General features: G+C 40.6%; 1 protein-coding gene across 1 annotated transcript in view; it reads right to left on the bottom strand.

Moving 5' to 3' along the window:
* The window catches only part of CSMD1 (CUB and Sushi multiple domains 1), a 946,348-nt gene that overhangs the window by 266,445 nt on the left and 653,824 nt on the right, over nucleotides 1-26,079 (bottom strand). The window contains exons 20-23 of the mRNA XM_069973446.1: nucleotides 24,895-25,110; nucleotides 23,128-23,316; nucleotides 6,189-6,358; nucleotides 4,487-4,643 (exon numbers count right to left, since the gene is read on the bottom strand). Of these exons, the coding sequence (XP_069829547.1) occupies nucleotides 4,487-4,643; nucleotides 6,189-6,358; nucleotides 23,128-23,316; nucleotides 24,895-25,110 (732 nt within the window). The remainder of the gene's footprint in view (nucleotides 1-4,486; nucleotides 4,644-6,188; nucleotides 6,359-23,127; nucleotides 23,317-24,894; nucleotides 25,111-26,079) is intronic.

The following is a 26,079-nucleotide window of genomic DNA, read 5'->3' as shown; positions in this document are numbered from 1 at the left end:
AAGTTTGTATAATTTTTCCTCTTTCCTTCCTTTAATCTAAGAAGAGAGACACCACCCATCTTTAGTAGTCTAGAAATAACCATTTTAGTCCCCCTCCTCTGTAGCTATTCAGGATCCCCAACTAGAATCAAAGAATTTTGAACCTTTGACCTACCCATAAAATGGGTTCTCTCTATGGTTTGTAGCAGCATTATTATGAATAAATATGAAAATATGTTTATATTACAGCAGGGATGGGGAACCTTCGGCCCTCCAGCTGTTGAAAAACTACAATCCCCATCATGTCTGGACAGCCAACGCAAAAGCTTTGATTGTCCAGAAGGGATGGAAATTATAGTTTTGCAACAGCTGGAGGGCCGAAGGTTCCCCATCCTTGTATTATGGGATGAGAAAAAGAGCTCACTCTGAATGATCCAAAGGAAGGTTAAAGTGACTCTGTACCCACAATCTGCCCACCCCAAACCACTTGTACCTTCGGATAGCTGCTTTTATTCCAAGATCTGTCCTGGGGTCCGTTCGGCAGGTGATGCAGTTATTGTCCTTAAAAACAACTCTTAAACTTGCAGCCCTGTGTCACACTGGAGTGGCCTACAGTGTCTGTGCAGTAGGCTCACACAACCTCTCTGTCCCTCCTCCCCGCCCTCTTCATCATTACTATTCACCTGTGTGGGCACGGCACATGGGCTGGATCTTTAAGGCATGTGTGCAGTGTTCAGACAAGGGAGGAATAGGAGAATACCTGGCTAGAGCATTCCTAATGATGAATAGGGCGGGGAGGAGGGACAGAGAGGTTGTGCCAGCCTAATGCACACACACTCTAGGCCACGCCAGTTTGACACAGGGCTGCAAGTTTAAAAGTTGTTTTTCAAGGCAATAACTGCAACACCTGCTGAATGGACCCCAGGACAGATCATGGATTAAAAGCCAAGCGGTTTGGGGGGGACAGGTTGTGGGTACAGAGTCGCTTTAAGAGGCTTCTTCAATATATACATAGAGGGATGATTTTAAAAGGAAACAATTGTAATTTGTGATGCAGCATGCTACGTAACATGACATAATTGTTTTCTAGTTAATGCTCCCAGAGTCACATTATATTGTATGCCTATAGCTGGCTATGGCTACTATACTATGGATCCAGACAATACAGATATTATATTAATTCAGGAAAGCAGGTCTAAGTTGCAGCCAAAACTGCTTCCTAGGGTAGTCTATTACAAATCCTCACTGCTCATACAGTAAAAATCAGATTTTCACAGTTTGACATTAAAGAGTTTTCCTCCAGCTGCAGATCCCACGATATTACTAAGTGAACAATTTTTCACTGTACTTTGTGACAAACTTTTTTTTTTTTTAAATCAATTCTCTTTTTATTTGCAACAAACAGTAAAGCAAGTAGACACATAGATTGAGCAAGAAGAAAATGTTACAATAAATTGCAAAATATGTGTATTATAAAAAATAAATAACAGGAATAACATAAAGTGCTTGATATTGGACTCTATGGCTATGTTCACACAATGTCCAAAAAAGGAAAAAGCTCCTTTCAAAATGATGTCCGTTATTTTGAGTGTAAAATAACGGACGTTATTTAGCTGTCTGGCCTCCCCTAACTGGTGTTTGTACATTATTTTAATTAGGGTTACTAATTGGACTTTGGGTGCGGCTTAATTGAAAAGTCCATTGAATTTAATAGTAAAAAGAAAGAACAGTGACAAAGACAGAGAAAGAACGGTGACAAAAGGAAAACTGTGTGTGAATAGCTAATAAAAAACGTCCGCTGTTTGATTATGTTCATTATTTTGACGTCCGCGGCAAAAACGTCCATTATTCAATACACTGTGTGCATTGGACGTCCGTCTTCCCTCTGACTTCAATGCATTGCCATTGTAGTCAGTTAAATTGTGGCATAAATGAGAATGAAAATCGGGCGCCTTTTCAATATTTTTGACATTGTGTGAACATGGCCTTATGCTGTCCACGGTAAAAAGTAAAAACGTCCATTATTCCATACATTGTGTGCATTGGATATCAGTCTTTCCGTTGACTTTAATGCATTTCCATTGCAGTCAGTAAATTGCGGCAAAAATTTAAATTAAAAAATCGGCCGTCTTTTCTCTATTTTTGACGTTGTGTGAACATAGCCTATTAAAGACATCCACCTCAAAAGATGTCCGTCATTTAATGCACGGTGTGAAAAAGACGTCCGTTATTCCACACACTTCAAAGCAATTTATTGAAGTCAATTAAAATAACGCAATGACGGACGTCTTTTTTACATGTCTATTTTGTATGTTGTGTGAACCTACCTATCTATCTATCTATAGGAGGAAGCCATACTGTAGGTCTTTTACATAGGCTGCTACACTGAGGGTAGGTAAGGGGGGGGGGGGGGCAGATGGGGTTGACACTGACAGTGAAAAAGTCAAGCTCATCCAGATGCCTGAATGGATTGCTCTATAGTAAGTAAGGAGACCACTACCTCCTCTGAGATCATGGCAAAAAATGGGTGCCTTAAATAGCCTCATAGATTAAAAAATAAAAGTGTTATAAGGATTATAATAAAGCAATTTTAAACACATCTATTAATTTTTAAAAAGTCAAAATTTTTGAATAGCAGTAAAATAAAAGTTGTATAAATTGCCTATTTTTCTAATCATACTGACTTGAGGAGCATGGATAACACATCAGTTTTTACAACACGAGAAAAGGCATAAAGACGAAACTCCCCTGAAATTAAAAAATAGCGCAACCTTTTTTTCAAAATGCTGCCCGGGTCCTGCACTCGGCACTGTTTTCCTGTTGTGCACTGGTCCCAATGTTTGCAGTGGAGGTGGTCCGCTACCCTCAGTGAAACGATACCCCTTGCCTCAGAAACGTGGCCAGATAGGATTCTAATGGAGGCGCGTCACCAAGGTGAGGATATATCGCCACACTGGGCACACCCGGCCCACTTTCAGTGCATAGAGCAGGATCAGTGCCAACAGTGTTAGGGCCAACAGGGTAGAGGGAAAAAATGTACCCCTCTTGGCTTAAAGGATGGATTATGCATGGATTACAAATGGTTTTCTTTGCATATTGTAGACATACTATACAGTCTGGAAAAATCCTGGAACGTGTGAATGTAGCCTTAGGCTTTTATGATACATAGTGACGGCAGATGTTTATAAAATTTATAAGTCTCTGGATGGATTCATATAAAACCTACAACATACGTACATTGAGCTAATGCTCTTAAATCACTCTAAAATCTGAAACCTATGTATGTTACTTGCATATGTCAATGCACCTTGACAACTGATTCCACTTATTCCATTGCAATAGGTAACATCTGCTGTAAAAATCCCCAAGAGATAGCAATACGTTGAGTTCACAGCATGCTTAGAATCTGTTGTGGCTTTTATTATGCTATACGGGACTTATGCTTGGTAACACCACAGTCTCTTCCTCCCTTGCACTGAATTGTGCTTAGACAGCTGGTAGATATCATTAAATATTAACAGTAATACAAAATTTACAAATTTACATTGGAAATTCACAGCTAATTAACCAATCAAACACATTTCACAGAGCAACGTATGTATACCATTTAAAAGGATAGGTGTACCTGCTTTTATCTGTAATCCAGAATGCTGCCTGAGTTGCTGCTCAGCACGGCCTCTATGACACTTGCGTTTGGAAGGAAATCTTGGTTTTATAACCTCAGCTTAGGGACAGGTATATTTTTCTCTCCATATCAGCTGTCTGCCCATGTCTGCAGCTCTGAGCATGATATAAAGCAGACAGATTCCTTGCAATCTGCTGGATCGGCGCTTGATTACTGAGCCTATTACACGGCTTGATTATCATTTGGTAAGGGCTACATGAACATCGTTAGCGATGTCCATGCAGCCCTTGCCCTAAACTGTTAATACATTACCTGGCAGCTACCTCTCCACGTTCCCGGTCTTCTCCTGCTTTCTGCTCTCTTCCCAGCGCTGCTCGCTTCTCTGTGTTCACAGGCCGCACAGCCACGTTGGTCCCAGCCAATGACTGGCTGAGCAGCGGGCCAACTCAAAGAAGCTGCAGAGTGCGGTGCCGGGAGGAGAGCGGAAGGCAGAAGAGACTGGAAGCATGGAGAGGTAAGGTATGAACAGTTTATTTAATTGTTAACCATTGGCCGCACATTGCTTTTACACGTAGTGATGCACGGTTGTCGGACAACGATTTTAGGTCTGGACCTAAAGAAACGATCACCCGATGATCGTTTAATCGGCTAATTGTTGTCTCTATTACAAAGAGCAATAATCGGCCGAATCGGCCAATTATCGCTCCGCGTAATAGGGCCCTAACACCCCAGCCATTTGCATTGTATGGAAACTGCAGAACAATTCCATTCAAATAGCTTCGTAAACCAAAGGATCAGCAGGAGGCCCGATAGTTGGCTCACCACTGATGTAAAAAAACAATGGCATTTTCCAATAATATGAAGAAGAAAAAAACTACTTACTGGTATAAACTAGATGGAAACCAATGTCGGTGTCAGATCCATTGGTGTTAAATTCTAACCACAAATGGTTGGAAGTACTGTTGAGCGTCAATTTTAATAATTCATTTTTCGTAAATGCTCCTAAAAATCTAGAAGAGCCATCCTTCCCATCATGCACCTGCGACAGAAAAACAAAACAGTCATATTTTAGAGTAAACAGACACTGTAAATAAATCTCTACTAATACTGTAATTCACTTACAAAATCCTTATTGTGGGCAAAAGATTAATTTGGTTATATAATCCCTCTTTTTGGCAGGTTAGATGAAAGATCAGAACACTTCACGTGCTGTCAAGACTTGTATAATCAATTATGTTTTCAAACATGTTAAAGCCCTTTTCCCCAATACAGTTAATATTTATACCTGCACTTTTCCTTCGAGATTTTATAACCTCAGCCTTTCTGATAATCTACTTAGGCAACCTCAAAAAAAAAAAAAAAGAAAAGAAAAGAAAAGAAAAGAAAAGATTGGTGACATTTCAGAGTAGTGTGTCTTTTCTAAGATCATCAATGAGGGAGAAAAAAGAAATTGTCCACTCTGTTCCTTCCTGTCAGCTTCTATTAAAAAGAAATTGGATATTTGAAGCTAAGCTGTCATCTTGCATTTTTGACTTGGTGCATGAGGTGACTTCAATTTTGAATAGGATGTATAGGAATGAAAGTGCCGAATAACAATTTAATAATAAAAGGGGTGAGTGTTATATTCCTGCTCGGTAAATTTTTTGAGAAGACGACTCTTGAAGTTATTGATTCATTATATATATATATATATATATATATATATATATATATCTTTATTTATTTTCATCCATTATAATCATTTAAGTTAATGTTTAAGTTAAAGTTTATATTCCAACAACTAACAGTAATGTAGCCACTAACAGTAATGTTCCCACTGGTTGGGAAAATAGAGGTCTGTATCATCTATCAAGCCCCTATTACACGGGGCGATCACCAGGAGTAAACAAGCGCCGACCTCCCAGGTCAGCGCTCACGTGCTCCTCGTTCCTTGCTCACTGCCAGCAGTATTAGGCTGGGTTCACACTATGTTTTTACAATACGTTTTTTTTATCTGTTAAAAAAAAATTAAACAAAACGGATAGAAAAAAACTGATGCATGTGTGTCCGGATCAGTTTTTTTTTTTTAACGGACACAAAAATTAGGTTGACTACGTTTTGTGTAGGTTGAAAAAACGGATCCGCTTTGATGTGTTTTTTTTATAATGGAATTCAATGGAAAAGCGGATCAAAAGGGATGCACACATATGCATCCGTTTTTGCTATCCGTTTTTCATCCGTTTTTTTCAAAAAAAGGATGAAAAAACGAATTGCAAAAATGTAGTGGGAACCTAGCCTTACAGTATTGCTTTATAAAATATGAAGATGTAAGATATCTGTTAGAATTTAGTTGACACATATTACTATATAACTATCATGTCAAGGTTTCTTCTTATACATTAACAAGGGCCATTATGATAGGCTCATGTTTGATTCTTTATTTGATGTAATGAGGGGGGGGGGGAACACTTTGCAAAGCCAGTGCATCTATAATGCCCGCACCATCACCATCACCACATCATCTATAGTAGTATAGGATAAAAAGGAGCTACTAATCAACTACTTTTGAGCTACTAATACCTCTAAGTATTCTAAGTAAACTTACCTTTAGAATGTCCCCCTCAAGCAGCTGAAAAGTTCTTGCTTGAAGATGGATCCCTTTTCCGGGCTGTGTTTCTATTCTGTATATGCATTCATGGTTGTTGTCATAGTTCGCCGGGAAATTTGGAGATAGCAGTGTTCCTTCATTTCCAATAACTGTCGCTCCACATTCAGCTGAAGACAATGGGTATATTTAAAACAAATAATTAAAAAAGGGTGAATTAATATTGCTCAAAATTAATCTTTATAATGCTATAACCACGTTAATATATATATTTTAAATAACATCAACAAAGATCATTTTAAAGTGTCATTGTCCTTCTAGCTTTCAAACTCTAAATCAACAGTAGATGTGAAATAAAGCAAGTTTGCAGTTCACATTCATCATTATTATTTTCAATTACCATGCTTTAAACCAAAGCTATACTTATCTGAAATCCAGGTTCGGTCTCCTGAAGGTGGCTATATAACTGCTATACTTACTGTATCCAGCTCTAGTCGCCTGAAGGCAGCTATAGAACAGCTATACTTACCAGAAATCCAGGTCCAGTTTCCTGAAGGCTGCTATATAACAGCTATACTTACTGTATCCAGGTCCAGCCTCCTGAAGGCTTCTATATAACAGCTATACTTACTGTATCCAGGTCCAGTCTCCTGGAGGCAGCTATATAACAGCTATACTAACCAGAAATCCAGGTCCAGTGTCCTGAAGGCTGCTATATAACAGCTATACTTACTGTATCCAGATCCAGTTTCCTGAAGGCAGCTATATAACAGCTATACTAACCAGAAATCCAGGTCCAGTGTCCTGAAGGCTGCTATTTAACAGCTATACTTATCTGAAATCCAGGTCCAGTCTCCTGAAGGCTGCTATATAACAGCTATACTTACCATAAATCCAGGTCCAGTCTCCTGAAGCTTTTTAGTCTAGTGCTGGTTGAAAAAAAGAGACTGAACACGAAGTCCGGTCCAGTACAGAGAGTCATGGCTCGATGTGTTAATTGTTAGGGCGGCAACAGCGTCCAGGTGCCGCGGGGGCCCAAACTACAGATCTCCCACCACTTTTCCTCTGCAGACGCCGGAGCCCATTTGCAGGGGCCAGCGATTCTGTTGCTTTGGTCCCCCGGGGTGCCTCACTGCTCCACAGCCCTGCACTCTGTTCTCCCAGCTTGCGAGCGTGTCCCCATCTCCTAGGGCACGCTTGTCGGCTGTCAGAGATTTAAAGGGACAGTACATCCCTAATTGATTTATGTGCTCCTACACCTCCATATAAATCCCAGCTTGCCCTGATCGTAGTGTTGTGCCTGTACATGCTTCCTGTACCATGTGGTCCCAGCTGCCCATGACTCCTGTTTGTGATTCCGGCATGTGATTCCTGTCGCCTGTGGTTCCAGCCATGAGTCCTGCTGTGTTCCTGCTGCCAGCAGTTCCAGCCATGAGTCCTGCTGTTTTCCTGCTTACATGCCTCCAGCTGCCCCTCGCCCACTGCCAGTATTAAGCCAAGCCAGGTGTAGCGACCTGGGAGTTGCCTGTTGCAGCAAGCCATCCCGCCTTGCGGTGGGCACTGCTGAAGCTGCTCCCTGGCGCGGGCTCAGTCATCGCTAGTGGTGTACAGCGAATCCATGACTCCAGTCGTGACTCTCATCAATCACATGACTTCCTTCTCTGTGAGCACAGATGACCTGGGAAACACAGGCGTTCCTGTGTTTAGATTTTTTTTGGGGAAAAAAACACTAGTTTAAGTACAGGACGTCCATTTTTTTCCCGTGATGACTAAAAAAATAAATAAATGAATGAATGCAAATTGCAAACCTACTTTATATCACATCTACTTTAGATTTAGATTTTGAAAGTTCTAACCACAGTGGCACTTCATATTTATGCATTAGAATTTCAGTTTAGCCTCTGGAGACAAAACCTTGATTTATCTTCAGTAACTGATGTCCATAACAACAGAATGCAGCACAATTTAATGCATGTATTTCAAGTGTGTATATACAGTATTGTAAGGATTTAAAGAGTTATTCCCCCCAAAATCATTTTTGCATTAATAAATAGCCCACCCATAGCTTTTTATGTTTGTAAAATAAACTTATTATGGCTTTTGCTTCTTTTAAGGTGCTTTTACCCCCTTTGGACACATAAAATCATCTAAACTCAGTCCTGTCCAACACTGCTCCCTGCTCCTGCGGAGCAGGACTTCAGAAAAACTTGGAACCCAGGAATGCCAGCAGCTAGAAAGATTGGAGATGGCTCGAAATACTCAGGGGGACTTTGTGAGTAAGACCAGCTCGGTTTGGCAGCACTTCATTTTTTAGCTCTTGGGGGGAATATCCCTTTAAAGCTGGAGCATACTAGAGAGTGGCCTAAAAAACAAGGACCCGGGTTACACCTATATCTAGGAAACTCGAGAGAAAGAGGGCTCACAGCAGGAAAGCATTTGTATCCTGCAGGGAATAGGTGAACTGTGGACCAGTTAGAGAAAGAAAGGAGGTTAGTCCTAAAAGGATTAGCATCCAGAGGGGGATTGAGTGACCTCCATTAGAGTGCTTAGGTGGGACCACTGTAAAGCTATCATGTGCTCTGGAAACTTAGTAGTGGTTCGAGAAGTGGGGTAGTCCTCTACACATGGGCATTCCAGACTGAATGATGAAGCATTTTACCTTCTCTTTTTATATTTTGCCTTTTATAAGTGTATTTGTATACTTCACCCTTTTTATCTTTCTGGGATCATATGATGACACATATGTTAAAGCATACCTGGCATTAGAGAAAACTTTTGATATGAGACATGTCAAAAATTTTGATTGGTCGGGTTCTGAGTGTCCAGACCATGACTGTTCAGACGAACAAGCCTGGAGAAGTCGCCGAAGGACGTTTCCCCCATAACTCTGTTTTATAAGACCTGCATGGCTGCATAATGTAAGTCTCTGGGACTGTCCAGGTCATAGAGACACAAATTGAGGAGGGGAGTACATAGCAGTGTGGTTGTCTCCCAATCGTCCTATCAATATATTTACCATGTCTGTGTGACCTAACTAAAAGAAGAGGGTCCAACAGCACCAGGGTCAGAAGTTCTGAAAAGGGCAACCTCTAGAGTGTGGATTGATGCAGGCAAGTGCACAATCCTAAACATATCACTGCATCACAGGTAACACGTCCCAGTCCAATCCCCATTCCACACCCTCTTTTTCCATTGGATTTGGTTTGTTACATATAAGCTCTTACTATTGCTACCTTATGTTATGCTTGACAAAGAACCCTGTGGTTGAAACATTGCTTGTTTTGTACCTGATGTGAAATAAAAGCTTGAAGCTACTTCTATATACAGATGCTGTTGGATTCTTCTCTTTACCTATGTCTCTGTGACAGGTACTCTTTACTATGGTTTTCGATCTCATAAAACCATGCCATATTGCTAGGATAAACTATCACTATATCTTTGGTGGGGGTCTGACCTATGGTAAACCAGGTTAGGGATGCAGAGCTAGTTTAGCACCATTTTAAAGGGGAACTGTCAGCAGGTTAGATGAATCTAATGTGCTGATATGTCCCTACTGCACAAGAGATGCCAAGGAGGAAGGTATGTCTCTTACTTTCATCCTCGGCGCTGTTGAGGTGGAGTTAGTAGTTTACCCCATGGTCCGGAAAGACCATTAGGAGCACTGGGGCACCTGTTAGGACTTACCTACCCCCATAGTGGCCAGGCTGCCCCTTTCTAATGACAATGAACGGAAACAGCCGGAGTCAGGCCGGATCGGCGCTTTGAGGGCGGGCAGTGCTATTGTGTGCCCCAGTGCTCTTACTGGTCTCACCGGACCTTGAAGCACATGACAGACTTACCAGAATGGATCCAGGGAGGAAGTTAAGAGACATACCTTCCTCCTTGGTGCCTCCTGTGCAATAGAGAGTTTTGTGCAGGTTAGATTTGTCTAACCTGCTGATAGTTTCCCTTTAATTTTCCAAGCATAATACCTAACCAGCTTTGAAGGGGACTGCAGCTCGGCCCCATTAACATTGCCCCACTAAGCAAGGTTAAAACAATGAAGAGGATGCAGCACTACGTTATATTCAAAATCAGTGGTGGTCCCAGAGATTAAACTCTTGCAGAACATTGTGATGGTATATGCAAGCACTATGTCACTTATTGATAAGATGGGAAAACCACTTTACAAATTCACAATTATACTCCTTTATTGATGTTAAATAATAGATAGTATTACAAATTTAGACAGGTAATTAGGCGCAGTCCTTTTTTTAAACTGCGGCCCGATTCGCACAAGCAGTGCCGGTCTATTGCCCAGCTCCGGCCTGAGTTCAAGCACTGGAGGTGAGCCAGCTCCCCCCAGGGGCAGAAACCCCCCACCCCTCTGTGACGTGGCTCCATTGATTCTAGGGGAGCCGTGTCATAGAGGAGCAAGGGTTTCCTCCCACTGGGGATAGGCCTGCCCGCTTCTTGTGCTTCAGCCCCGGCTGGTGCTGGGTTACAGACCATCACTATGCGCAGGAACTGGGCCACAGTTCAAAAGAAGGACCACGGCACCAGCTTTCCCGGCCGGCGCCATTCTATTCATGTGCAATGCTTAAAGCGAATGTACCTGATAGTACATTCGCTTAAACATCACCTTTCTAGGGCTATAAACAGGTGAAACTTTTCCAAACCAAAAACTTTTTAAAACTAATTTCTTGTGCGCGCACATCTTGGCTTGGTTCAATTGCATTTATGTAATTTATGTCAATTCCCACTTTACCTGATTATTTATTTTCTTGAAACCATTTATGAACCTTTTCTGAAGTCAAAACAGAAATATTTGTAATGCTACTTTTAATTTCCCCATTCTACATATTTCTCCTTTAACCTTCATTTTTCTCCGCATTTGTTTTTGTGTCCATTAGTCTTACTATGAAAGGCAGCCAGCCAGTTGTTTAGCATAGAAATGAATTACCCTCCAAAACCTCCAGAAAAATAAGCAGCATAGCAGGAGAAAGATTTCTGCTTCAGCTCTGCCAGCAGGTGTATGATACTCTCTCTAGTGCATAGATAGCATGCAGTTTCCTAGATTAAAGATTTACAGTAAAAATCAAGATATAGCCAAATATTGTCTTTTTAAATGCATTTATTTGAACGATTAAATCGTGCAGTGTTTTTTAATGAATAAAATGAAATGACTAAAACCCAGGTCTGGTAGAAGCATGATTATTTTTTCTCTTTTATATACAGGAAAAAAAAAAAAAAAAAACCTATGAATAGCATGGAGGAATTGTTTTAGGGCATAACATTACCCAGCTACATTGCTTCTTATGTAATTTAATACAAAGAACTTTAGCCATGATGGTAGGCCTTTTAACCCCTTCATGACCGAAGGTCACTAATGCACAGATGTCCAGTTAAAATTTAAGCAATGTTCCTCCTCCTCGTCTTCTAAGAGCCATAGCGATTTTATTTTTCCACATACAGGGCTGATTTGCGTGTAATTTTTTTGTGCCATAATCTCTTGTTTTTAATGGTGTCATATAGGTGTAAGAGAAGAATTTTGATTGTTTTTTATAAATATTTTTCTAATATCTAATTAAGAAAAAAAAGAAGGAATCCTGATGTTTTTTTTCTCCACTTTTCATGTACGCTGTTCACCGTGCAGGAGCAATAATGTTATATTTCAATAGATCGTACAATATGTTTATTTTTATATGTTTATTTTTATATATTTTTTTTAAAAAAATATTTTCATTTGTATAATGGGAAAGAGGGTACTATAAATGTTTATTGGGAAATTTTTAATAGTTTTTTTTTTTAATATGTTTAAAAACTTTTTTTTTGCAATACAAATTTTGCATTGCATATATAGGGGACCTATATAGTCAATGCATCTAATTGCATATACTGATGAATGCTATGCCTAGCATAACATTGATCAGTATTATCAGCAATCTATACGTGGCCACATCATCAGCTGCTCAGCCGCGATTGGCTGAGCATAACTGTGCTCAGCCAATCGCGGCTGAGCACAGTTGTGATGCGGCGGAGGGGGGATGGCGGCAGCGATTCGGCCATCCGTCCGAAGATGATGTTTGCCACAAAATGGCGGACGGCCCTCGACACGGATCAGGTAATGTATAATGCACCACACACTTTCGGGTACACGGGCGGGGGTGGTGGGACACGGGAAGGGGGCGATTCACAGACATAATATACATTACAAAGTTGTATAACTTTGTAATGTGTGTTATTCTGTGAATAATTTTTTTGCGCCACACTACCTCTTTAAGGGGTTAAAGGGGTTTATATCCAACAGAAGATCACTGACAATTATAGTTGCATCTTCTAGAAATCCCAGTAAATTTTCACCTTTTTTCACCATAATTTTCATAATTGCGGTACAGTTGCACCATTTTTACTGCGATGTGACACTACCATGAAGGTACTGCAAAGTATCATAACAGTATGTACTGTTATACAGAGAGCTGTGGGTCGGTATCCAGTGCTGTGCAAGAGCTGCTTGGGCTATCCCCATTACTGTCCGTTTCATAACAGTGCATGCATTGGTCTATGGATGGGGAGACATAAAGGAGTGATGCCGCAGATCAGTGAAGAGGGTAGTGTACAGGCTTGCAAAGAAGAAGACAATAATATCACTTACATTGGGACCAGCATAATGACTAGAGATGATCGAACGGGGCCGATGTTCAGGTTCATACGAACCCGAACCATCGGCATTTGTTTCCCACTGCCTTCCCGTTCCATGGGGATGGTGGAGACAGACGAGTACAATCTTCCCCATGGAAACACAAGGCAGCAAGAGTCAAATGCTCATGATTCAGGTTCTTATGAATCTGAACATCATCCCAGTTCAATCTGTAATATCTAATATCAGTAAATTGAGCAATAACCCATGATGCCATAGGTAGTTTATAGCCAAAAAGAAAAATACAGTAGCTTAACACCTTTAAGTCTGTGTTCTTTGAGAGCATTCCGTGACATATATATACTGTACCTTAATGTGTCAATAGACCCGAATGAACTCCAAAAGAATATCGTTTTGGAATGCGCTGGGCTAGTATGTATAGCCCATAATCTACACTAACTACTTTTTATGCCGATGGATATAGTCAAAAGCATATCAAATTTTATATGCTATTTATTAGGGGTGCCTATGAGCCGTCTATTCCAATCTATGTCCGTACAGTTGGACACATCAAGATTTTAGTAAATCTGGGCTGGGTTTTTGGAGTGCCAAGAGGAAACCCATAAAAACAGACTTTTAGACAATTATTGAAAAATTCAACTGGGGCAGCACTGGAAAAAATTGAAAACATAGAAATAGGTTGAATGGAGTGCACGTCTCACCGCACAGGGCCCATCCGTCCTGTTTAAATCCAAGAAATTCTCAAGCACTTGAGAAAGGCTGAAGTACCAGCTGAAATGTTGCGTTTGATGTGAATAAAAATATCATGTTTTTCACCAAGAGGTGTTGTCTCCTACGATTTTTCTTGGTTTTAGACAATTTAGAGACTTTCAGATGTTATACTCGGCCTGGGTACAACCTAAGACCAACGTGGTAAACACTGAGAGGTTATGTTCCCACACTGTCAAAATGACGTCCATTTTTACTGGACAGCTGTCATATAATAAGAAACAGCCATTACTTTATAACAACGACCATTGTTATATAAATATAAACAGTGTTCATTATAAAATAACAACTTTATAATGACTGCCGACCGATAAAAATGGATGTGATTTTGATGGTTTGTGAACATAGCCAGACACTATACTGCCTAATAAACCAATAATACACCACCTTCTACTAAGGAGATGTCTCTTGGGAACACCATAGAGTGGCAGATGACATGTGTGGTCCTTGTATGCACCATTATTATAGCTAAAAGAGAAAGAAAAGAACTGGAATTTAGCGGAATTTAGCGAGAAACACCATTACCTTTTGTCTTCAAATGGTCAAACCTGGTGGTATGCGCTTTCACCTTTTATAACTTCGAGTGGATAAATGCAGCCACATAGATTTATGTATCAGCTTGCGCTCAGGCAAACTTTAAAACCAGATAAACTATATATGATGTCCCTAGTCGTAGACAGAATCTCATCTTCTGAATGTCACAATAGTTCTTATCAGTACATCACAGATTCCTAACACTATCTGGGTCATTTATTTGAATCCAGTGCTCCAGTCACAGACATAATATGGAATGTTCAAGAGTTGTAAGCACACAACTCAATTTTTCCCTTGAGAAATTCCATTATACTCAAACCCTTATGAGACAGGAAATTGAAAAGTCACTTACTTGTGGAAAACATCACACGATTCGCTTTAAATGCTGAATGCACATTTGTCACAGTGGAGTCTTTTTTACAGTCTGGCATACAATAAACAAGAATCATCAGGGATTTACTGTCGGCATATGTTAAGTATATTTTTGTTTTTCACCTCTACCCATCAATTATGCAGAGTAACTTTAATTAAACCTCAATGATAACTTAATGTTTTTTTTATATATAAAAAAAAAAACTATGCCTTAATAAAAATAATTTAAAAAGTAAAGAAAAAAAGAAAATCGGTATAACCAAATTTCATTATGATTTCAAAAATATGGTAAAGCCTAGTTTAAAGCAGTTCCAATCGGTAGAAGAAGGCAAACAGATCAAACCTGTAGTACATGGTTCAGGCCACACAATGCACTAAAGCCGCTATTACATGGGGCGATCTCTGGGAGCAAGCAAGAACCGACCTGTCCGGTCAGAGCTCCTCCTTCCCCGCTAACTGCCAGCACTACTACACTCGGCAACAGCGAATGGGTAAGTGCTGGGGGTGGGGGCACAGGGAGCTGCAGGGGGGTGGCTCCCCGGATTTTAGATACTGGCGGTCTGTTGCTTTAGATAGCCCATAGGAGATAGTGGTGGTCTGCTGCTTTAGGTAGCCCATAGGAGATAGTGGAGGTCTGCTGCTCTAGGTAGCCCATAGGAGATAGTGGAGGTCTGATGCTGCCGCTCCTATTACACATAGTGGTGGCAGCAGATCATGTTTGTCTTTCAACCTGTTGACTGGCTGATTTTTTTTTAATTGTGATTTTTCAATTTTTGACACTTTTACAAGAACATGCCTTAACAAATTTGCCCTTTTGTAATAGTCCCAGTATTGTAGCTACTATAGTTTGGCTGTTTTATTGAAATTCGTTCAGGTTCAATTTGCGAATATTAACAAATGTAACCAAAATTTGTGAAGCTTAAAAAATTACTGGCTCCTTTGCTCAGCTCAAGCTTCAACCTACGTATATTTCAGTCAGTATATGTATATTTCAGTCAGTATATTTCAGTCAGTATTGCAACCAAAACCAGGAGTGGATTAAAAACACAGAAAGGATCTGTTCACACAATGTTGAAATTGAGTGGATGGCCGCCATTTAATGGCAATATTTGTAAAATATTTGGACGGCTGTTATATTGAAATAATGGCCGTTATTTACTGTTATATGGCGGCCATCCACTCAATTTCAACATTGTGTGAACAGATCTTTTCTGTGTTTTTAATCCACTCCTGGTTTTGGTTGCAATACTGACTGAAATATACTGACTGAAATATACGTAGTGTGAACATAGCCTAAAAGTGAACTGAAGCAGGTGTGGTTCTGGTTTCAGTTCATTTACCTGTTGGCGGTGAGTCACCGTCAGGAACCGTGCACCCTCCTTGAATGCACTGAGATCCGAGCCACGCCTAGAAGGTGAGCTGACTTCCACAATTTTTTTTCTTTGTTATTTTTTAAAGTCTTTAATGATTGGCCAAAAATGTATCTAATTTAAAATGATTTATAGATGTATAAGTGGCAACTTAAGGCCAGGTTTACACAAAGTAAAATAAACAAACAAAAGCATAAAAATAACAGCCATAAAATATGTATAAAAGATTTGTACTGCACGGCTCTGTCATTACAGTGCCTCGGCAATTCAAAGAGTTTCCCTGCTGATGGCATGATGTTGATACATCATGCCAGGCGGGAAAACAATCCATGACAGGCATTTGTCGTCTGTAGGCCCGCAAAATCTACGGACATATGAATGCAGCCTTATTCTGAGGTCAAGCTGTTAATAAGCTCACTGTGATTAAATCCTCCCAGCATTACAAAGAAGCTACAATGTTGCAGATAAAGCAAGTCAGGGACTTGTTTACATCAGCTGTCTGAGAAGGGAGGGGGAGGACGGGGGACAGAGAGAAAAGCTCACACACAGATTTTTGTGTCTTTAGCAGAAAGCAGCAACTCAAAATGAAGGGAAGGAGATTGAATAGATAATAACAAATATGGAAGGAATTGTTAGTCTCATCATGGGCAGCAACATATCAAAAGTTATGTTTGAGTGGAATACCCCTTTAAATGCACACCAGTAAATCCACATATTACATTTATAGTATTCTATATGGTCTGAGAGGGTTTTTTTATTAACCTAAGCTGTGCTAGTAATTTTAGTTTTAAACATCTTTAAACGACAAGTGCTTCCTGTGGAAGGACAGTCATTGGGAGCAACAAGATTACCTTTTCTTCTTCAGAAGTTATTAGCATACAGAGTGGCATAATCGGCCTCGGATCTCTGCTTAAGTCCAGGCACATATTTTGGCTGATATCACTATTGTTGCAAGTGCTCAATTAATTAAAATGGTTAAAAAGGAACACAACGCGGGTCATCTGGCCTTTGTGCTAATAGATTTATATCAAATACAGATTGCTCTTTAGCAAGTCACTGCACTAATTAAGGTGTTACATGGGTTATACAGTATTTTGCAAGGGAGTACATATTGATTCTCTTCACTTTCCAATCACTTTACAGTGCCTAATTTGCATGTTTTCTAATCAAGATTTTAACAACGTCTTATCAAGTAAAGCATGACTCATATTAAAGTAGCAAGAAACCAAGGGTCAGACCGCAAAATATTACCACTGAAAGCGTTTATCAGCACACTGGCTGCCGAGAGTGCATATATTCACATTTATTTTCTTAAAGGAGCAGAAGACATCTTTGGAGACGTGGAGCAGAGGGTGCCAATTTCAATCATTGTTCAGTTGCTTCAACAGTCTTCAGCTCCCTGCATAACCCCTTTAAGCTCCACTGACATAAAGTCTCTCTGTGTCAAAATTTTGACATATCACATCGATTGTTAGAACCAGAAGGCGGCTCCTATCCCCAGATAGCTCCACCCTCTGTTTTACTGCATGCTTCTCACAGCTGTATCTAATAGAGATAAGCGAACCTTGGGCATGCTCAAGTTCATCCGAACCCAAGCGTTCGGCATTTGATTAGCGGTGACTGCTGAACTTGGATAAAGCTCTAAGGTTGTCTGGAAAACATGGATCCAGCCAATAACAATATCCATGCTTTCCACATAGCCTTAGGGCTTTATGCAACTTCAGCAGCCACCGCTAATCAAATGCTGAATGCTCGGTATCGGATGAACTCAAGCATGCTCCAGGTTTGCTCATCTCTAGTATCTAACAATCAATGGGGGTGGGAACTCCCAGAATGAAACTAAGTAAAGGCAAACTATCAGCATGTTTGGGCAGATGAACCTGCTGATAGCTGCCAGTAGCCCCTTACCTACTTTTGTCATTGTCAATCTTCCGATGCTCTTAAGTCCCACCTTTTTTGTGAACTTTATTCCTAAAGAAATATGTAAATTAGTATGTTAGGAGCACTGGGGCCTTCCTCGGCCTCTCGGAGCACTGTTAGGCCCGTCCACAGCCTCCTACATTCACGCCTACTTATGCAAGGCCGGTCTTATGTAGGGGTGAATGCAGGAGGCAACTGGAAGGATGAATGGTGCTCTGGGAGGCGACAAGCATCGCCCTCAGTGCTCCTAACATACTAATTTACATATTTCTTTAGGATTAAAGTCCACAAAAATGTCAGGACTTACAAGCATCGGAGGAGTGGCAATGGCAAAAGAAGGTGAGGGGTCTCTCTGCTGATAGTTTTCCCTTTAAAACTTTTGACAAGTCTGCGTCAATTCCTTAAAAATTGTAGTCATTTCTAGTAACGTTTACATGTCATAAGACATGTCAAGTTACTGATTGCAGCAGGTCTCAATCCTGAGATCCACTACAATCTCCAGATATCACTAAAGGTATAACGAAACAGCACCCGTCTCTCCCCGATTGTAAATCAAATTTGACTTTTTCGCTTCATTATAGCCCATGAAGAAAAAGAGTTAGATGTCCGGCCAGCTGGGGAGTGGAACATACTGCCACACACTTACCGGGATGTATCTTGGCATTGCAGCAGGTGTCAGGAGCGAGAAGTGCTATGAACAGTGGGATGACATGTCAAAAGTTACTACAATTAACATTGTAGCCATTAACGCCTTATCCAAGCGCATGCCATTAGGAAAACTGGTTTTGCCTTATAATATCAATGTAAGACATGCCTAGAATGGCTGATTGCAGAGTTTAACAGGGACAAGAGAATCTTCCAGTGGGCCCACCTCCTAAAAAACTTTTGAGCACAACTGTGTATTCTTTTTTCTTACATGGTTTCCACAATGCTGACCCCATTTTGCTTAAAATTTACAACTCAGAACATCTTTTTGATAACTTTTTGAGCAATGTATGCTACAGTAGATCCTCTGTGGGATCTGTGTGCACTGGTAAGCATTTATTTGCTCTAAACTTGCACCTAGAAGTATCTAGCCCCATGACCCTGTGAATAACTGATGCCTTTCTTTTGGTCAGTACTCCCAATTAGAGATGATCGAACAGGGCTGAGCTTCAGGTCCGTACGAACCCGAACCATCGGCATTTGACTTCGGCAGACTTCACGTTCATTGGGGAAGGTGGAGACAGTCCGAGGACTGCCTGTAAAACAAGGATACAGCCTTGGTAATAGGCTTTATCCCTGGTTTCCAGGCGGTACTTTGGCTGTCTTCACCTTCCCAATGAACGTGAAGTCTGCCGAAGTCAAATGCCGATGGTTCGGGTTCGTACGAACCTGAACCTAAGCCCTGTTCGATCATCTCTACTCCCAACTCCAAACCAAGAACATCCCACAAGCCTGCCATTTTTGCTCATTTTTCCTGCTTCTCACTTGCTTCGTAATATAGTACATCCCAGCCCCTGGTATCGATGTCATGAAATAATAAGTATTCCCTTCCTCTTTAGGATGTTAATGCTTATTTTCCTTTCAACTCTTGATGTAGAAGGAAATTGTCACAATGCTTTGCACAACTTTAGCATGGTAAGGTAATAATAAGAGGAATCCAGTATCTGGTGGCAGGCACTGACCCTTAGTAGATTTTTTTTTCCTTATTGCATTATTGAAAATGTAAGCAGACGATAACTCACACAATAAATTATCATAATCCGTTCTCAAGATAAACTTACAATACTTTGAAGTCGAACCACCTGTGCAACCTCTCAGTTATTACAACTTTATTAATCCATGAAAGCTAGAAAATGTAAATTTCACAGTCTGACATCTTTGAGATGTGTCTGAGAGCTGTGCTGAGCTGTACAGACACTGTAAAAAAAAATAAAAAATAAATAAATAAATTAGATAAAGAGCTACAGTATTTAAGAATGTGGATAAGGCTCAGTACTTGGAAATCCATGGGGATTTAATGTTCATCCCCCTTCAGTCTGTAAGATTTATGTCTTGCTACTGCAACTCCTCCTAAGGAAATGAAGACAGCATGGAAAATAAACTGCAAGCCCCAGTAGCTACATCCTCTTCCTGCCTTTAGGCTTTATGTGAGATAATTGTTTTAGAAGCTTACTTTTCTAAAAAATAAAAAAAATAATAAATTGCCCATGCTCCTGCCTGCTTCTCCGGCTCCTGGGCCACTGACGTCCCACTAAGCCAATCGGTGCTCTGCAACACCACAGCCGCTGGTTAGCTGGGCGAGATGTTAGTGACCCGGAAGCCAGAGAAGCAGACAGTAGTGCAGGCAGGTAATATATTATTTTGTTTAAAGCTTGGCAGCTGATGGGTTAAGCAGGCAGGGGCTACATTCTCGCAGTGGAATCAAAATCCACTGCGAGAATGTAGAGCCAAATGGCATCACATTACAGAACATCGCAGAAGATTTTCTCTCCGAAGCTTACAGCATGAATTCCACTGCGATTCCGTACTTGAGAAGCTACCCTAAGGGTAGCTTCACACGAACCGGATCCACAGCGGATTTCACGCTGCGAGTTTTCAGCTAAATCCGCTGCTAATCCATGTAGTGTGAAGTTCAATGGGGTTACATACCCGCAGCAAGTATGTAACATGGCCTCTTTAACCCCCCGCGGTCTGGAGCATACATTACCTACTCGGCACGGCGGCTGCATGTGCGGCTTCTGGCTCCCTTTGGTCCCCATCAGCCAATCAGTGCACAGGAAGCACTGGGGGACCGACGGGAGTTGGGAGCCTCACATGCAGCCACGGCGCCGAGCAGGTCATCTATGCTCCGGGCCGCAGGGGTTAAAGGGGCCGGGTTACATACTCGAAGTGCACTTCGACTAACCTTACAGCAGTATCGATAAACGTATTGCACGGCCAACAACAATAATGCATATTTCTGCTACGAAGAAGTCACTTGTTGCATTACAGTAGAGTGAAAAGCAACAAGACTTGCTTACCAGGTAACACAAGAAACAGAATAGCTGTTGTTTTCTACTTTTAAATCCCAGTGGTTTGGCGAAAAATGTCCTGTGCAGAGATTTTCTAGCAATGCAGCAGTAACAGTGCTCATACACAGGTAATTAGCTTAAAAATTGTCTGTCACTTGCACCCCATCTATCATGGGCCCTCTGTGCCGATCCTGCAGGAAAGATCACAACTCCAAACTGTCAGCTTTGCTTTTTGCTGCAGGCTCTCCAGTACTGACACAGTGACTGGCAGCATAAATAAGTATATAGGGAGTACGATTTCATGTGACTGACTGATTTAGTTCTTTCTGAGTTTGGAGATTTAGGAGCATCATACTTTCTTTCCTTCTTAACACAGGTCTGAACATTCACTGTCCGTAGGCAACAAAAAATGTGACAAAGAGTAAAGGCCCTATTACACCAAGTGATTATCAGCCGCTTCTGGCCGAATATCGGCCGTTACTGCAGATAATTGCTTGGTGTAATAGAAAGTGTTAGAAGGCAAAAATCAACCAACCGTGCATGCCGGCTGATCGTTGACTCTTAACACTACCTAGTACGATTATCGGCAGTAATGGACGCTAATTGGCCAAATATGGCCGATAATCGCTTGGTGTAATAGGGCCTGGTTGTTGTCTTTCAGTATGTTGGGGAAAAAAATGATGCCAATAACGATGGTCTGCTTATTTTTAAGTGATACACATCAGCAAGGTTAACATTCAGGCACAGGAGAATACTCATTGTTATATTTTGCAGGATATACACTGCCAAGGACACTGGGAAAGGCTCACCCTCGGAACAAAGCTTTTGCTATGGAAGGTAAGGCACTGGTCTGGGAATGTCCAGTAAAAGGTACAGTAATAAATGGTACAGAAATAAGAAGACTACAGTATGAATTGGTTGCCTTTTAAAATATTAAAATAAAGAAAGTCTTCTGGTTAAAGATTGATAAATGGTGGTACTCAATGAATGATATTCCATAGAATGCAGGACTTGGAATCACAACATCTTTTACTATGGTAATCCTATATATGGTATAAAGCCAAAAATTATCAATATGTAACATACACATAATTTTTGTGTGTGTTTCAAATGTGTTATTACCAGATACTGTGGATTTATATTCGTTAACATCAGAGCTGAGTCTCATTTAAAGTATACTGTATAACTTCTGCCTGGCAACTGCTCCTGCCCAGTTATGCATTATTGGAACATGATCCTCTTCTGTCTATGTTCTACATTGTACTTTCATGATATCACATATACAATTTTACTATCTATCTATCTATCTATCTATCTATCTATCTATCTATCTATCTATCCATTTATCTCTGTTTGTCTGTCTATCTATCTAATTGTATCTATACAGACTATAGGCGAGGGCTTTCAGATTGTAAGCCCACACAGGCATGGTCCTCTTCCCCCATGTACCAGTCTGCCATTTGCCCTTATGTAATGTGATCTTGTATTGTTACTGTCTGTTACCCCTATCACTTGTGTAGCACTCTGGAATTAAGGGCGCTTTTTCCCCGCAGCACTCCAGATGAAGTCAGACAAACTGGTTTCTCCTATCTATCTATCTATCTATCTATCTATCTATCTATCTATCTATCTTTCTATATCTCTCATATCTATCTATCTATCTATCTATCTATCTATCTATTATCTATCTATTATCTATCTATCTATCTATCTATCTATCTATCTCCTATCTATCTATCTATCTATCTATCTATCTGTCTCCTATCTATCTATCTATCTATCTATCTCCTATCTATCTATCTATCTATCTATCTATCTATCTATCTATCTATCTATCTATCTATCTATCTACCTATCCTATGATAATAAGAAGAGAGATACTAAAAGGGCATCCCAGTGGTCTTTTTCTGCCGACAATCTTCTATGTTTCTACGTCTTTAACCTCCAAGTAGATTAGCCTGATATTAATTTTTATAGCTCAGACATCTTGATTTGCTGCTATCTAGAGATGAGCTAACCTGGAGCATGCTCGAGTCCATCCGAACCCGAATTTTCGGCATTTGATTAGCGGTGGCTGCTGAAGTTGGATAAAGCCCTATGTGGAAAACATGGATATAGTTATTGGCTGTATCCATGTTTTCCAGACAACCTTAGAGCTTTATCCAAGTTCAGCAGTCACCGCTAATCAAATGCAGAACGTTCGGGTTCGGATCGACTCGAACCCGAACCCAGTTCGCTCATCTCTACTGCTATCCTACACTCTTTCTAATATCAGAAGAAAAATAAAACTTATCTCAGTAAAGATTTGATGAATGAAATGAAAGCATGTGACCACCTACCCACACACCTTGGAAGAGGTGTACTCCACACTCTCCGGCCACCTCCCAAGCAGGTGAGTCTATTGGCACCCTCCAAACGATATCCCGGAAAACAGGAAAAGCTTAGAGTATCTCCAACACCAAAATGGAAGCCTATTCTTCTACTAAATGCAGGCACCCCGGGATCATCACAAGGCTCCAAGTCATACTCTACACAAACCAGGGAAAAAAGAGGAAACCACAGTAATTATATGAAGATCATGTGAACATAAAAGAGCACACATATCTATTAAAGTAGAGAAATATACATCTTTACCATCTAAAGATATAAAGTGCATCCTTCTTATCAGCTCATCATTCAATAACCAATTAATTTTTATTGTAAGCACATTTCAATGTTCAAGGCAGGTCTACTGTGATCTTTACATTGAACTGGGTTTGTGCAGCCATGGAAACTGAAAGCGTGGATATACATATATCTGTGCTGTCAGTTTCCAGTTCACATAGCATTACGTACTTACCTAATGGGCTGCTGCTATGATTCAACATCCTGTTCTCTGGCTCCTCTGTCCAGCCAATGTGTCTTCAGGCTCTTCCTCCTCCAGCTGTCAATCATTCTGGAGGTGGCGGCCATCTGAAGATACAGCAGTTGAACAGGAAAGCTGGAGAACAGGATACCGGATCAAAGCAGCAGTGCACAAGGTAAGTATGTACTGGTCTGTGATATGGAAACTGACAGCATGGATATATGTATCAATCTGAAAACATTTCCTTGGTCTTCTTACTAGAGACTGGTAACTCCATTTTCTAGAAGTCTTACTTTCTGGACTTTAAAGTGACTCTGTACCCACAATCTGCCCCCCCCCCCCCCAAACCGATTGTACCTTTCAGATAGCTGCTTTTAATCCAAGATCTGTTCTGGGGTCCATTCAGCAGGTGATGCAGTTATTGTCCTAAAAAACAACTTTTAAACTTGCAGCCCTGTGCCAAACTGGAATGGCCTAGAGTATCTGTGCCTTAAGTTTGCACCACCCCTCCCCCCCTCCTCATCATTAGGAATGCCACTGGTTGGACTTTTCCTATTCCTCTGCAGTGAACACTGCACAGGTGCCTTAACGATCCAGCCCATGTGCCGTGTTCTCACAGACGATGAATAGGAGAAATTCTGCCTGGAGCATTCCTAATTATTAAGAGGGCAGGGAGGAGGAATGGAGAGGTTGTGCCAGCCTAATGCACAGACACTTTAGGCCATGCCAGGTGTGACACAGGGCTGCAACTTCAAAAGTTGTTTTTTAGGACAATAACTGCATCACCTGCCGAACGGACCCCAGGACAGATCTTGGATTAAAAGCAGCTATCCGAAGGTACAAGTGGTTTTGGGGGGACAAATTGTGGGTACAGAGTCGCTTTAAGGAAAGGTAAGGCAGGCAAGGGAACATGTTTTTTGACATATCCAACATGTTCTCAAACTTTTAATATACACCAATGAGCCTTTAATCTTAAATGACTACTAACGAGTAAACCAAACCAGTTGAACCTAAGTTCAGTCCGAGCTTTGACAAATATGCGGCGTGAACTTTAACCTGATAAAGAAGGAAGGTGGAGAAGGAAGACAAATCACGTGACCTTAGGGTAGCCTAAAATGCATTGCAAACAGCTTTCTCAATCATTTAATAGGCAGTATAGGGGTAGTGTAATATAATTATATTAATAATGTAATATAATTTAGTTTTTCTTATCGAATTTATTTATTTTTCAAAACATTTGTAATGCAGAGAATTTTCTTACCGGAAAATGTAATGTTAAATCCTTCATACGAGATAGAAAAATCTGATATAAAACGAAGTTGGGCTGTAAAATTGCCAAAAAGTCCAGCTTTTATGGTGGGTGGTAAAACTGAACCAGTCAGTCTAGCCACTGGATGAATAAAACTTCCATCCTCAGTTATTAACAGATAGTCATGAGAACTTTCAAGGTGAAAGGTGTGAAATATCAGCTGCACACCTGAAACAGCAAGATATACATTAGGAATACATTACAATGCAATGGCATGAATAAACAGACATCACAAGGTACAGTGATACACACCACTGCAGGATCAGACTACACATACAGTGGATATATCTTACCTAAATCCCCACCCCCATGTCCCATGCCATAAAGGTAAATCCCTCCCATTGGTTTTGTAGTCTGTAGCTCCTTCAATTAAAGGGGTTATCAAGCGCTACAAAAACATGGCCACTTTCTTCCAGAGACAGCATTGCTCTTGTCTCCAGCTTGGGAGGGGTTTTGCTGCTCAGTTCCATTGAAGTGAATGGAGCTTAATTGCAAACCCCACCTAAACTACAGACAAGAGTGGTGCTGTCTCTGAAAGAAAGTGTCCATGTTTTGTAGCACCGGATAACCCCTTTAAAACCCTTTTACATGCAGTAACACAATGAAAATGCAATGTGAATACATCATTTTTTTACAGAAATTGATCACTTCAAAGTGAAACATTGTTTCATTGTGTTACTGCATCGCTTCATTGCAGTAATTAGATGCCGTCCAACCATCCTGGAACTCTAAAGTATATGAGCATGCACTTTGCTGAATCATCCATGTGGCGTATTAAAGGGATACTCCGGTGAAAATAATTTTCTTTTAAATCAACTGGTTTTAGAAAGTTATATTGATTCGTATTGTATTTCTATTTAAAAATCTCCAGTCTTCCAGTATTTATCAGCTGCTGTATGCCCCTCCAAGAAGTGATGTATTCTTTCCAGTCTGACACAGTGCTTTCTGCTGCCACTTCTGTCCATGTCAGGAACTGTCCAATGCAGTAGCAAATCCTTATAGAAAACTTCTGGACAGTTCCTGACATGGACAGAGGTGGCAACTAGAAAGAATACACCACTTTCTGTGTGACATACAGCAGCTGATAAGTAATGGAAGACTTGAGATTTTTAAATAGAAGTATATTACGAACCTATA

The sequence above is a fragment of the Dendropsophus ebraccatus genome, chromosome 6 (genome assembly GCF_027789765.1).
Source record: "Dendropsophus ebraccatus isolate aDenEbr1 chromosome 6, aDenEbr1.pat, whole genome shotgun sequence".
NCBI lineage: Eukaryota > Metazoa > Chordata > Amphibia > Anura > Hylidae > Dendropsophus > Dendropsophus ebraccatus.
The sequence above is the reverse complement of the archived record's forward strand: the minus strand, read 5'-3'. Positions and strand labels throughout refer to the sequence as shown.